The following is a 14856-nucleotide window of genomic DNA, read 5'->3' as shown; positions in this document are numbered from 1 at the left end:
AGCATGGGGGTGGAAACATCATGCTTTGGGGCTGTTTTTCTGTTAAGGGGACAGGACGATTGATCCGTCTTAAGGAAAGAATGAATGGGGCCATGTATCATGAGATTTTGAGCCAAAACCTCCTTCCATCAGTGAGAGCTTTGAATGGTTGACCAAATACCTATTTTCCACCATAATTTACAAATACATTCTTTAAAATTCCTACAATGTGAATTCCTGGATTTTTTTTTCACATTCTGTCTCTCACAGTTGAAGTGTACCTATGATGAAATTTACAGATCTCTGTCATCATTTTAAGTGGGAGAACTTGCACAATCAATCGGTGGCTGACTAAATACTTTTTTGCCCCACTGTATTTCACAAACCATGTACTGTACAGTTTCCATGTGTACTAAAAGCACATAAACAACATATCTTCTAATTTGAGTCACGTCAGCACCAGCATGTTCACTTGTGCATAGAGTATTACTCAATAAAATCTTGTTGTCCTTGTAGGTGGGTGTCAAGTGGATGTGTAATAAAGGCGAGACGGTTTGTGCGCATGCGCCGCGGCTAAACTGTAATCAGGGGGCTCCGCGGGCAGCCAATGGCGACACGTTGTTCCACCCGTGACACCATCCGCCACTCCTCTTACTAAAGAAGGAAACAAACATTCACCCAGAAAGAGCTAGAGATCGCGACGAGGACGAAGAAGGGAGGACTCAACCCACCCGAAAGCAGTATTTTCACAGACAACCGCGGCACATTAGGACGGGAGAAGCGGGTCTTTGGCGAGGAGCCGAAAAAAATATATATTTTTTTTACCCCCAACAGACGCCAGCTTATTTAAAACACCTAGCGAGAAACTCCATCATTAATCACAGGTGAGGTTTTTTTTTGTTTGTTTTTGTGTGTTTTGAAATGGCTGTGAACGTCGCGAACTACGTTATGAAGACGAGGTGTTGTAATTGTTAGCTCATGGTCGGTCAAAGCGACCTTTAACGGTGGATTGAGAGGTCAGGTGGTGTGTGTGTGTTTCTGTCGGTCACGTCAAATGTTTTTTTTTTTTCTCTCTTTTCTTCTCCCCTTTGTATGTGCCCACTATCACTATGTATTCGAAACATCAGCAGCCCTCAAACGTGACTCCGTCTGGTTTGGGGAGGAAAAACATGGCAGGAAGATAGCTGGTGTTCGTTACTGTCTCTCTGCTTCTTATGGCACTAAAGCTGGGGGATGGGGGAATGAAAGCCAGATTATTCCTGCCTGCAAGTTGAACATTTACGTGCCGAATAGTAAAACCGAACAAGATAATACAAACGAATCACTTTTTGTGAGGAAAAACAAGATGACATAGATGGTTGCTAAGTGTTTGAATTAGTTTATGCTAGAGAGGAATCGATGATTGGTCGTCAGCAAAGCACTGTGGAGCTATTGTGACTGATTTTTACCATTAAAATCTCTACTATTTGTCTTATATACACGTAATAGTTGAACTAGTGATAGTTGATACGGTAATGTCCAAACAGAAAACAAGGAGATTGCAGACAAAGGAAGAAACAAAGGCAGTAGAGACCACAGTCAGTCTTGAGTCTAGACTGTTTGACCAAACCTTACTTTATTAATACTACACTTCATGTGACTCCGACTATTTGTTCAAATCTGGTGTGTTTTTTAAAGTATTACTTATAATCTTCCTTTAACAAAACCCAGCTTGCTTTGTTCTGTCCTTTTAGTGTGACTCAGTAGTTTTTAGCCTAGCATGGCTTGAAATGTGAGCTGAGCTTGTGACTGGTAATCTCCAGTCAACAAAAGAGGAAAAGAAAGCCTTTAAGATTGTACAACTATGTTTAATTTACAGGCATACAAGATATATTTCACATACTGGAATGTCTAATCTTGGATAGTCCCTGATTTACCAATGTTCTGTATAGGTAAACCTTCTGTAAAATTGGAAGCAGACAAAGCAGTATGTATGTTGCCCAATTGTTTTTTTAATATATGTGTAAACTTTCTTTACTTATTTATTTTCATAGTTTATTTCGAACATGAGCACATTTACAACACAGTACATCACACAGTTTCATAGCACCTTACATCGTATCATGTCCGAAAAGGAGTAGGAAGAAGCAAAGCTTACTTAAACCTACCTCTTTCCCACGTCAGAGCGCCCACAAACACATACATTCAAAATATCCAAAATGACATCCGTGAATGAGTAATACAACAGTTCTGTAACATGTAATTAATTCAGTCATTACCAACATACTGAGATGAACTCAGTATGATGAACTGAGATGGACTCTATCTAAGAATGAGCCTTTTTAAAATAGGACATGCTAGATTGATGTCTTCACAGATGCTTATGAAAGATTTGTTCAGAATGTCTGATTGTGAAAGCAGGACCCAACTCTTGACACTCCGTCGCATAAATAATCACATGTTTTGTCTGTATCAGCCATATTAGCGAAACGTGTCAGTTTTTATGTCAAGTGGATTTAGCTTTGGTTTAAAGAGCCTTTAGAGAACTGAGGTCTACATGAGTGCTGATGAATATCGCCAGTCAGCAGATGAACACGTGACAAAGGGAGAGAAGGTCATGGTGGGCTTTTCCGAGGAAACCCTTTGTTGACACACATAGCATGCACTAAGCGAGGAAGAGGGGTGGTTAAAGAGTTAAAAATCGCTTGATGTGGTCAGGATACCCTTGCTGTGTTGGCAAGATGTTTCAAAACAACTGTTGGCCTCTACTGGAGCATAAAACAGTTCGACCCTGTGTGTGACCGTGACCAGAATATTGACTAGACTAACAGCACAACAGGGTCAAAGGTTATTTAGGAGAGAAACGTGATACTTTTTGCAATGTAAGCTTGTTGTTTTTGTTTGTATCGGATCAGTTGATTTGGTAAGGAAAGGACGCCCTCTAGTCTAATAGGCCTTTTGTTTTGCCCAGACATTGCCTAACCATACATCAAGGACTGTTCAAAATGTTCCGTTTCCTATTTCACAACTTCCATTTGTGTTTCATCACAGCGGCGTGTTACGTCCGCATCACAGAACTACATGGTTTGCCAAGAGAATGTGTGAGTGCATGTGTGTGTACGTCTGGGGGAGTTTGTCTGGCTGTTTTGAAAGACCTTATGTGGTAAAAACCTTGTACAGGGCAACTTGTCAGAAGGATTCTCATTTGAAGATTGTCTTTTGTTAAATGTAATGAACTAGAATTGGCTAAAAGGTTAGGCTTAGTATGTGATAATGGTTGTGTAATTATCACTGCACAATTTGATGATTCATTTTGCATGTACATTGTTAGGCAAGAATAAAGTCAAATTCAAGATCTACAATCACTTGGTGTTCTATTCAATACAAACAACTATCCTGTTGTCATAGATGTGATTCGTCATCAGGGCAATTTTCTCCTGATGACAAATAGTGCGTCAGCTGCGGGCAGAGACGGTTCCCCTCCTGAGGTGGTAGGGGGGGCTAAGACTGTGAACAAAGCAGAGTCCGTTTTCTGTTTGGTGATTAACATTGTGTTTGGACCTTGTGTGGTAGCGTGCTTGTCTGAAGAATATGGTCAGAATGCATTTTCTTGCAATAAGACTTTGTGTGTGTGTGTGTGTGTGTGTGCGTGTGCGTGTGCGTGTGCGTGTGTGTGTGTGCATGTGTTTTTTAATATGCCTTCTCACACTGTCTCTTTCATCTTTTCAGCAATGGCCCAAGAGACAAACCAGAGTCCGGTGCCCATGCTCTGCGCCACAGGCTGTGGTTTCTATGGCAACCCCAGAACCAATGGCATGTGCTCTGTATGCTACAAGGACCACCTGACACGGCAGCAGAACAGCGACCGGATGAGCCCCCTCAGCCCCATGGGTATGTACTGTACGTCAGCACACAGCAATATACCAAAATGTGTACGCCCGTGTCATTTGCATTCATTCGTCGCAATGTCATCATGTAAACTCAAACCCTGTGCTTTTGTAGCTCAAGTGTAAGGAAGGAAAAGGCATTGTTTTGAAATTCACACAGCTCTCCTTCAGCTTGTGTATTTTCCCAGCGCCCCCCTGCCCTCCCCCTATGTTTTTCCACTCAGTGTAATGAAAGACAGCTGTTTTTATCTGTGGCAACGTTCACGGTTATAGTTAATTGTAAGGTCAAACATGGGAGTCACCTTTAGTCTTGGCACTAGAGATGAATGAGAATATCAAATAGATCATATCTAATATTTAGTAATTATTTCCTTTGTTGTGAGTTTTGTCCAATTGTGTCAATGTTGTGCTCATACAGGCTCAGCTAATACTTCAGAGGCCTCTGCAATCCAGAGACTAGAAGCCAGTCTCGCCAAGGTAGACGCCTCCCCAGCCTCCTCACCAGAAATGTCTAGGTCAGTTCCACACTTATTTAACATGACTCTTCCGTAAATTGGAAATTCGGGACAAATTGCCTCATACTTGTCTCCTTTTTACGCATTCAGAATTGTTCAAGGATCGCTCCCTGTGACTCAACAAATGACAGAGATGAGCATCTCGAGAAAGGACAAGTCGGAATCTCTAGAACCTGGTACACACACACACACACACACAAGCAGACATGACGCACGTGCAGGCTACTGTTACACTCAGTCTTCTTCGTCAACTCAACCACAGGGTTTTCTTGCTGCCTCAAAGAAAGCAACGCTGTCTAAAAATAGACCTGTTTAAAAATACCCCCACACCAGAAGACTATTTAAGATTAGCTACTGTCAAGCCGAATCTCTCACGGAGCTGAGTAAAGCAGGGCAGTATTTTTTGCAAAGACAGCAGGGAGAAATTTAAAGATGGGCCCTACAATAATTACTATCTGAGTAACATGGAGTGCTGCTCATGATAACAGTATAGTTAAAGGGTAAAATTATTTTTAGTTTGCATAGCAATTACTTGCACATTGGTAATGTTTAAATTGGGTGTGTCAAATTATTGCATAAATTGCTATTATTTGGTCATATTTGGTTATGTATTCCTTTTTCCTTGCCCAGATGTGGGTACAAATCAGAGGGTGTATTTGTGCTTTGTGAAGCCCTTTGGGGCACTAGTGATCAAGGGATATATAAATAAATTGATGGCGACTGATGTTTTTTAATCGCACTAATATAATTTTTAATCTCTAACGTTACTGCCTCTGTATGCCTGCGAGTTCTCTTTGCCCTCTTCTTTTGTTCGACTGAGTGCACTAACACTCCCACCATGCCGGACGAAGATAGTATATAGCCATGGCGAAAAGGAGGTTTCCCTCTGTCACGACACTGGCGTTAGTGGCTTTAAATAGTGGGGATAGGATGCATTATATCAAACAAATACTGTAAAATAGTCAGTATAAGCTTAGTGTTTGTGGTTTGTATGAGTTTGAATGTTGTAGAGAAGACAATGTTTTTTTTTGTGTAACGTGCATCGATCTATATTCCCCGAGCTATTTAGAAATGTCGTCACTTCTGTGTGTCTTTTGACGAACATCAAACTGATTCTATACTATTATATCAGATATGTGCATCAATATATTGATAATAGTACAATGTGTATATTATATTTAAAATCAGAGTACACTACATTTAGGAGAATGCTATTTAATAAAGGTAATAGATCGCATGCTCCCATGCCTGCCAGTGGACAAAATGAAACCAAAACTCACAAAAATGTCGTGTCGTTAAATAAGGTTTAGAACATTAGGGAATGTTGCACAATGATGGCCATGCGATTGACAGTCAGGAAAGTCCGTCAAATCCAACATTTCCACTGATCCATTTTACAAAGTTTAATATCTACTTGTGACAAATACAGACATGTATTTATTAAATATGTTCTTGTAAAACACTATTGATAACAAACACTAGCTCCATAATTGATGGGACTTTATTTAATGTGTTTATATATATATACACACATATATATAAACTTTATATTGTAAGTTATTTCATGGAGCACAGCACAAATGACATGACATTACAGTACTGTACGTCCATTGTAACATTGTTTCGACCTTTTTTCTCTTCCCACCAACCCAACCCACCCACAAGAGGGCAGTCACAAGCTTCCGACAGAAATGTGAGAGACACAACACAAGTCAATCAAAAAACGAACAAAACCAAAATTAAAATCAAAATAAATTAGGAGGTAAATTTAACAAATTACAATAATAAAATGAAACAACAACAAAAATAATATTAATTATTTATTTCATGTATATGTGTAATGTGCGTGCGTGGCTCAGTCGTTGCAATCGGGTAGAGATGTCAAGGACTCCACATGATTTAAAAAGGGCTACAAGTTTTTTCAAATATACCTGGAAATCCATGTGGTGGGTAATTTGTGTACCCCACCTTCCGCCCATGTGCAGCTGGGATAGGCTCCAGCAACCCCAAAAGGGACAAGCGGTAGGAAATGGATGGATGGAGAGGGAAAGCAAAAAGTTCAACATTCAAAATGTATTGCTCAGAAAAGTGTTCTGACTTTTAATCTATTAACTACAGCACTTAATATGGACCGGATATTTTGTTTTAGTGAATTAACGATAACTGCCCAAGTCTGGTAAAAAAATTAATAAATTAGAAAGCCACTTTTTGATTATACATCTGTCTTCATAATTATGTAATGTATTTAAGTAAAATCAAGTCAAGGGCTTTTCTCAGCATTCTTCAGGTGAGATTTGAGAGAAGAAAATAATTACAGATTATAATTGCACTTTTTTTTAATTGCTTGCCAGTTCAAAATAAAACACATTCTGTGAAAACACACAAAAATTACTAGATTAAAAAATGAAGACGTTCCTGATCGTGTTTTGTTTTTCAATCTTCAGTTGTAAACCAGCCAGCAGCCTCTAGCCTGACTCCTGTAGCTTCTCCCAGCAATGATGATAGCAAAGAAGACTCGTCCAAACCTAAGAAAAATAGGTGCTTCATGTGCCGCAAGAGGGTGGGACTTACAGGTGAGTGATGGGGAACCTTAAATTGTATTCAATAGTCTCTTGTGTCAGTTGTAATTGTCCTAAAGCACTTTTATACCCTTTTTTGCTTCTAGGATTCGACTGTCGCTGTGGGAACATCTTCTGTGGTATCCACCGGTACTCTGACAAGCACAACTGCCCTTACGACTACAAGGCCGAGGCGGCAGCCAAGATCCGTAAAGAGAACCCCGTGGTGGTGGCCGACAAGATCCAGAGAATATAAATCTGACAAGGCGGACAAATGCAAGTGGCAGTGATGAAGATAACACCTTTTTGAAAAAAGACTGGGGTGTTTCACCTTTTGAATTGAGCACTGGCATGTGTGGGCCAAGTGAAGATGGATAGGACTTGATTTACAAAATTAAAACCTCAAGAAAACGCGACAAAAAAACAAATCTGTCTGAGGGAGATGCATGAATGATCACTTTGATTCCCCTTCTGATTTAATTAGTTTTATCTCATTTTATGTGGTGTGTCTTTGCCGCCATTAAATATTTGTGTTTTTTTCCTGAGAATACATATTGTCTTATAAAGAGCAGCACAGAGTTGACGTCCCAGCTATGCTGCACTCTTCTCACCTTAACCAAGGCCCCATTCTGTGCCAAACTCGCCCCCCATCATGTGAGAAACCTGTCAAAAGAATTGAGACCATACTGTAGCAGCGTATAATAACTGTCCCCCAAAATGTTGCACAAGGGGCTCTGTTACTTTGTCTCTGTCTTTCCTGGCTTTACCTACCTCACAGCTGCTCTGTTTGCCTCATCATCTTTCTTTTTTGTCCCCCTCTTTGTACTCATCCACTGTGATCCCCACCCAGCAGAGCAGCGGGTCACCTCTTCTCCGCCTCAGTGACCCCTCTGATCAGCATTCTTATGTTGACTGATTGGTTTGATTGTGATGAGGCTTGTTCTTTATTTATGGAGGTATAGCGCAGGACAGGGACATCGACAAGACTCCACATTTTACCGAATGCAATCCCTTACAGCGGGTGAAAGTGCTCACAGATGGGAGGATGGAGGCCTCAGCTTAATCTAGGCTGCAAAATCGAATGAATGGGATTAATGCTTGAGTTTCTCTTCACATGACTGAGGGTTTCCAGACAATTATGTCTGTCTAGTTTCAGGCATTTTACTATTGCTCGGACGATTTAATTTTTCCCCCTTTCATGTCAATGTTGGCGCATGCATTCAATGCACTGGTGGCGTTAGGGTATATGAACCAGGATTTTTTTCCACTCCCTTGGTTTTATTCATTTTAAGTGCGCTAGCAGAATGTTTGTGTGCACTGTATGTGTTGTCTGAGGTGGTTTATCAGCACATGTTTACAGAACTACAGGAGCATGCCAGAGCTAGATTTATGAATAATAGAGTACCACAGTTAGATGTAACTTCTCACCTGTCCAAATTATGTGTCTGTGTGTGTACTATAGAGCACAGTAGATGTGTGTGCAAGAGAGTATGTATGTATGTGATGTGTGTGTGTGTGCATGAGCCTGTGCAAAGTGTTTCATGGCGGCCTGACACATCGTATGTGTGTGACTTGCGTTAATCTCCCAATGTGTTTTTCATTTAAGGCAAACTGTTTCTGAGTTTTTCCTTTCTGATTCTTAGTTATATGCAAATTTGTACAAAAAATAGAAAAAAAAATGTTAATATTTATGTATTGCATATAATCCTGCTATCCAGCATTACCACAGAATAGTATCATGTAAATAAAACTGTACAGAGAGACATTACCAAGCCGCCTGTTGTGTGTCCAGTCTTTTCAATGGTGTTTATTAGCGTTTTCTCATCATTTGAGTATGTACATGAACCACATTTTTTTGCTTCTAGAGTCGGCCGTGAACTTGATGCCACTAAAATGACCATTGAACTGGAGTGTTCTATTTTCAGTCAGGTACATGTGAATAGAGGAAACCTGTAATGCCTCTTTTCAGCCCATGTTATTACATGGAACTGGCCATAACTCTGACACACAGGAAGTATTAACCCCTTGACCCTGGAAAAGAAGTATTCTGTTGCACTGTTTGTGCAGAGGGCATACAGGCCAGACTCCCATTGCGTGTGCTTCAAAAACAGTATGTTCTTTTCCTACTCCTTTTGGGAGCTCAGAGTGGCTTCACAGATGGTGTCACGGCAAGCAGCTGCTCAGACAGCTGAGGCCTGCTCATGTGGTGTTCCTATGACGGAGGGCGACAAGAGATCACATTGTTTGGACATGCGCCGAGGACAATGGAGGATTCATATGACACATTAGATAAAAAAAAAAACATGGTGTTTGAAGGTAACATTTTGCTGTGAGGAAAGGTGGCAGGGGGATTCAGCACATTTAAACGTGACCTACATTTTATGCTGACCTACGGGGAAGAAGAGCAAAAGAGAACAACAGCTTCACTGACGGCCGTGCCAATTGTCACACCTGTGAATCCCAAATATTTTTCGCGGTTTCTGTCAGCGGCTACCATTATGTATGATTAACCTTGGCCATGCAATGAGGTGGCGACTCGTCCAGGGTGTACTCCGCCTTTTGCCCGAATGCAGCTGAGATAGGCTCCAGCACCCTCCGTGACTCCGAAAAGGACAAGCGGAAGTAAATGAATGAATGGATGGAACATTTGATTTTAATTATCTTCAAAGCCAAACATAACGTAAAAGCCCTATAGTTTTTAAGGGGCTAAAAAAATATCATTTTTTTTTGCCCAAATGTCTCAATGAACTACAGTAAGCCTGCAGCTACAGATTATTTTGTTTGAGTAATTAAGTAATCGGAAATTTTGCTCAATGCGAATTTTAGGGGAAGCAGCTGAAATAAACAATTTGTCTGCTTGCCATAACATTCATTCTTGTTTTACTTAAATAAATGCACATCACCCACATTGAAATTGCAGTTTTACATACAGTATGTTTGTTAATGATAAAAAAAAAAAAATTTAATCTTATATACATGCTGCCACACAGATCACGACACCCACAGACCATCACGTGCACACTTTTGTAGGGGCCGTGCAGAAACTCGGCCCATCCATCCATCCATTTTCTACCGCTTATTCCCTTTCGGGGTGGCGGGTGGCGCTGGCGCCTATCTCAGCTACAATCGGGTGGAAGGCGGGGTACACCCTGGACAAGTCGCCATCTCATCGCAGGGCCAACACAGATAGACAGACAACATTCACACTCACATTCACACACTAGGGCCAATTTAGTGTTGCCAATCAACCTATCCCCAGGTGCATGTCTTTGGAAGTGGGAGGAAGCCGGAGTACCCGGAGGGAACCCACGCATTCACGGGGAGAACATGCAAACTCCACACAGAAAGATCCCAAGCCTGGATTTGAACCCAGGACTGCAGGACCTTCGTATTGTGAGGCAGACGCACTAACCCCTTAAATTTCCAGGCACTGCATGTGGTCTGGATTGTGTTTATTTAAATACTTAGACTCATTAAACGATCAATCGAAGGAACAGAATATAAATCGAACCCTTTTTCTAATCAAATTTGTAGATTTAATCGATTAATTGTTGCAGTCCTACAAACCTGTAATGTTTTATTTTTTATTTTGACCCTTTTGAATGACTTTCAATCAGTTAATGTCACACGTTTAAATCAGGTAAATAACTCATGTAATGCAATCGAATACAATAGTATGTGAAAACGGTGACATCAAAAAGCCTAAGGCAGGGGTCACAACCTTTTTGAAACCAAGAGCTACTTCTTGGGTACTAATTAATGCGAAGTGCTACCAGTTTGATACACACTTAAATAAATTGCCAGAAATAGCCAATTTGCTCAATTTACCTTTAATAAATAAATCTATATATATACTGTAAATTAAAAAATGGGTATTTCTGTCTGTCATTCCGTCGTACATTTTTTTTTGCTTTTACGGAAAGTCTTTTGTAGAGAATAAATTATGAAAAAAACACTTAATTGAACGGTTTAAAAGAGGGGAAAACGGGGGAAAAAAATGTAATTAAATTTTGAAACATAGTTTATCTTCAATTTCGACTCTTTAAAATTAAAAATTCAACTGAAAAAAAGAAGAGAAAAACTAGCTAATTTAATTTGAATCTTTTTGAAAGACTTTAAAAAAGAATTTATGGAACATCATTAGTAATTTTTCCTGATTAAGATTAATTTTAGAATTTGATGACATGTTTTAAATAGGTTAAAATGCATTCTGCAGTTTGTTAAAATATATAACAAATTGGACCAAGCTGTATTTCTAACAAAGACAAATCATTATTTCTTCTAGATTTTCCAGAACCAAAATTTTAAACGAAATCCAAAAGACTTTGAATTAAGATTTAAATTTGATTCTAAAGATTTTCTAGATTATTATAATTTTAATTATAATAAGTTAGGCGCCAGCACCCCCCGCGACCCCAAAAGGGAATAAGCGGTAGAAAATGAATGGATGGATGGAAGTTTCAAGAAATATTTCACAAATATTCTTTCTTCGAAAAAAACAGAAGCTAAAATTAAGAATTACATTAAAATGTATTTATTATTCTTTACAATTAAAAATAAATACTTGAACATTGATTTAAATTGTCAGGAAAGAAGTGGAAGGATTTAAAAGGTAAAAAGGTATATGTGTTTAAAAATCCTAAAATCATTTTTAAGGTTGTATTTTTTCTCTAAAATTGTCTTTCTGGAAGTTATAAGAAGCGAAGTAAAAAAAAACAAATGAATTTATTTAAACAAGTGAAGACCAAGTCTTTAAAATATTTTCTTGGATTTTCAAATTCTATTTGAGTTTTGTCTCTCAGAATTAAGAATGTCGAGCAAAGCGAGACCAGCTTGCTAGTAAATAAATAAAATTTAAAAAATAGAGGCAGCTCACCGGTAAGTGCTGCTATTTGAGCTATTTTTAGAACAGGCCAGCAGGCTACTCATCTGCTCCTTACGGGCACCGTGTTGGTGACCCCTGGCCTAAGGGTTAAAAAAAAACAAAAAAAACTTACGTTTGGTATTTTTTGTTCAGGGCTAAAGTTTCTAGAGATATATGAGGAAAAAAATGAGAAAATTACAAATAAAAAAATGTTTTATGCCCTTTTAAAAATGTAGGACTTATGTGATGAGGGATGAAAACCAGTCTATCGTACACCTGTACAATAATTGTATTTTTATTTTAAAAATTTCAACGTGGAAAAAAAAACATATAGTGAAACATCATGTATAACGGAGTTACACAACAAAAATGATGGCAAAAGTGTAAAAAACAATACTAAAAGGGAAAAAAATCAGCCTTTGTCCCCTGGGAATTAGGGTTGTAATAAAGTAAGATTTTTAAAAATGGCTTTGCGGTAATAAGCAAACTAGTCTCTCAAACTCATCTTGCCTTCAGTAACATAAATAAGTTTTTGTGTCAAGTTAAAAAAAAATCTACATCACATGTTGTCCTTCAATGATGCATTTTATTGTTTTAGAACACAGTTAATAAACCATGTGTGTGTTGGTCAAAGTTGTATACTGCTATTGCATTGTATGGTCATAATCATTAAGCATTATTGCATTCAATCAATCAATCAATCAATGTTTACTTATATATCCCTAAATCACAAGTGTCTCAAAGGGCTGCACAAGCCACAACGACATCCTTGGTTCAGATCCCACATCAGGGCAAGAAAAAAACTCAATCCAGTGGGAGGACAATGAGAAACCTTGGAGAGGACCGCAGATGTGGGTGACCTGAGTGGGTCTATCATAATTTTGTGGATCTAACATATTAGTGAGAGTCCAGCCCATAGCGGGGCCAGCAGGGGACCATCCCGAGCGGGTCAGCAGCGCAGAAATGTCCCAAGCTGATGCACAGGCAAGCGGTCCACCCCCCGGGTCCTGACTCTGGACAGCAAGCACTTCATCCATGGCCACCGGACCTGTGTCCCCCCTCCACAAGGAAGAGGGGCACTGAGGTGGTATAGGGCAGTGGTTCTCAACCTTTTTTCAGTGATCTACCCCCTGTGAACATTTTTTTTAATTCAAGTACCCCCTAATCAGAGAAAAGCATTTTTGGTTGAAAAAAAGAGATAAAGAAGTAAAATACAGCACTATGTCATCAGTTTCTGATGTATTAAATTGTATAACAGTGCAAAGTATTGCTCATTTGTAGTGGTCTTTCTTGAACTATTTGGAAAAAAAAGATATAAAAATAACTAAAAACTTGTTGAAAGATAAACAAGTGATTCGATTATAAATAAAGATTTCTACACATAGAAGTAATCATCTATTTGAAGTGCCCTCTTTGGGGATTGTAATAGAGATCCTTCTGGATTCATGAACTTAATTCTAAACATTTCTTCACAAAAAAGGAAATCTTTAACATCAATATTTATGGAAAATGTCCACAAAAATCTAGCTGTCAACACTGAATATTGCATCGTTGTATTTTTTAACAGTTTATGAACTTACATTCATATTTTTTTGAAGTATTATTCAATAAATATATTTATAAATGATTTTTGAATTGTGGCTATTTTTAGAATATTTAAAAAAAATCTCACGTACCCCTTGGCATACCTTCAAGTACCCCCATTTGAGAACCACTGGTATAGGCCATGTTTGCTATTATCACAATAAAAAGACGCTGGTAAAGTGTTGTGTTGTTTTCTTTGGAAAAACACATTTAATCGTAATCATTTAACTAACAAAAGTAAAAATTAAAGGCCTGCTGAAATGAGATTTTCTTATTTAAACGGGGATAGCAGGTCCATTCTATGTGTCATACTTGATCATTTCGCGATATTGCCATATTTTTGCTGAAAGGATTTAGTAGAGAACATCGACGATAAAGTTCGCAACTTTAGGTCGCTAATAAAAAAGCCTTGCCTTTACCGGAAGTAGCAGACGATGTGCGCGTGACGTCACTGGTTGTAGGGCTCCTCACATCCTCACATTGTTTATAATGTGAGCCTCCAGCAGCAAGAGCTATTCGGACCGAGAAAAGCGACAATTTCCCCATTAATTTCAGCGAGGATGAAAGATTCGTGGATGAGGAAATTTCGAGTGTAGGCCTAGAAAAAAAAAAGATTTTTTTTAAAAAAAAAAGAAGGCGAGGGCAAGTGAGAGCGATTCAGATGTTTTTAGCCACATTTACTAGGATAATTCTGGGAAATCCTTTATCTGCCTATTGTGTTGCTAGTGTTTTAGTGAGTTAAATAGTACCTTAAAGTCGGAGTGGTGTGGCCACGGGTGTTTTGACGCCAGAGTCTCTGAGTCACGGCAGCTGCAGGAGGAAGCTGGCTCCGCTGATTTCCGCTAAGAGGCGACTTATTTCCACAATTTTCTCACCGAAAACATGTAGTTGACATGTAGTCGGGAACCATGTTCGCTTGACCGCTCTGATCCATAGTAAAGCTTTACCTCCGGGAATTTTAAACAAGGAAACACCATGTGTTTGTGTGGCTAAAGGCTAAAAGCTTCCCATCTACATATTTGTACTTTGACTTCTCCATTATTATTTGAACAAATTGCAAAAGATTCACCAACACAGATGTCCAGAATACTGTGTAATTGCGCGATGAAAAGAGACGACTTTTGACGGTATGTGGTGCTGCGCTAATATGTCCCCTCCAACCAATAACGTCACAAACATGCGTCATCATTCCGCGACGTTTTCAACAGGAAACTCCGCGGGAAATTTAAAAATTATAATTTAGTAAACTAAACCGGCCGTACTGGCATGTGTTGCAATGTTAAGATTTCATCATTGATATATAAACTATCAGACTCTGTTGTTGGTAGTAGTGGGTTTCAGTAGGCCTTTAATAACATGATGGTAAAATAAAAATAAATAATCTGTAGGCGAGTGATGACCTATTTTAACGGCTCACTACACGTGCTTTGTACCTTAGTACCTTTAGGGGGCGCTCCTTGTTTAGAGTATCGCGCTAGCTGGTGTGACCT

At 39.1% G+C, this 14856-nt stretch overlaps 1 protein-coding gene across 2 annotated transcripts; it reads left to right on the top strand.

The window, feature by feature from the left end:
* Positions 1–551: 551 nt before the first annotated feature.
* Positions 552–8686, top strand: zfand5a (zinc finger, AN1-type domain 5a). Of its 2 annotated transcripts, none has more exons than XM_061906777.1 (6): positions 552–863; positions 3688–3858; positions 4264–4360; positions 4451–4536; positions 6805–6933; positions 7026–8686. In XM_061906777.1, the coding sequence occupies exons 2-6, from the start codon at positions 3690–3692 to the stop codon at positions 7172–7174; spliced, it is 630 nt and encodes a 209-aa protein (XP_061762761.1). In that variant the 5' UTR covers positions 552–863; positions 3688–3689; the 3' UTR covers positions 7175–8686. The 2 variants fall into 2 exon arrangements, with proteins under 2 accessions (XP_061762761.1, XP_061762762.1); XM_061906778.1 differs by having other exon boundaries at positions 558–863; positions 3688–3849.
* Positions 8687–14856: the final 6170 nt, after the last annotated feature.

This window comes from Nerophis ophidion, linkage group LG07 (genome assembly GCF_033978795.1).
Source record: "Nerophis ophidion isolate RoL-2023_Sa linkage group LG07, RoL_Noph_v1.0, whole genome shotgun sequence".
In the NCBI taxonomy this organism is placed as follows: domain Eukaryota; kingdom Metazoa; phylum Chordata; class Actinopteri; order Syngnathiformes; family Syngnathidae; genus Nerophis; species Nerophis ophidion.
This window is presented reverse-complemented; position numbering and strand designations above follow the sequence as displayed.

What these genes read in the sequence shown, in the direction of transcription:
- zfand5a (XM_061906777.1), top strand. Translation starts at nt 3,690, where the DNA reads ATGGCCCAAGAGACAAACCAGAGTCCGGTGCCCATGCTCTGCGCCACA. An exon ending in GTCGGAATCTCTAGAACCTG is followed by an intron (nt 4,537 to 6,804) that starts GTACACACACAC and finishes TTCAATCTTCAG; the next exon opens with TTGTAAACCAGCCAGCAGCC. An exon ending in CAAGAGGGTGGGACTTACAG is followed by an intron (nt 6,934 to 7,025) that starts GTGAGTGATGGG and finishes TTTTGCTTCTAG; the next exon opens with GATTCGACTGTCGCTGTGGG.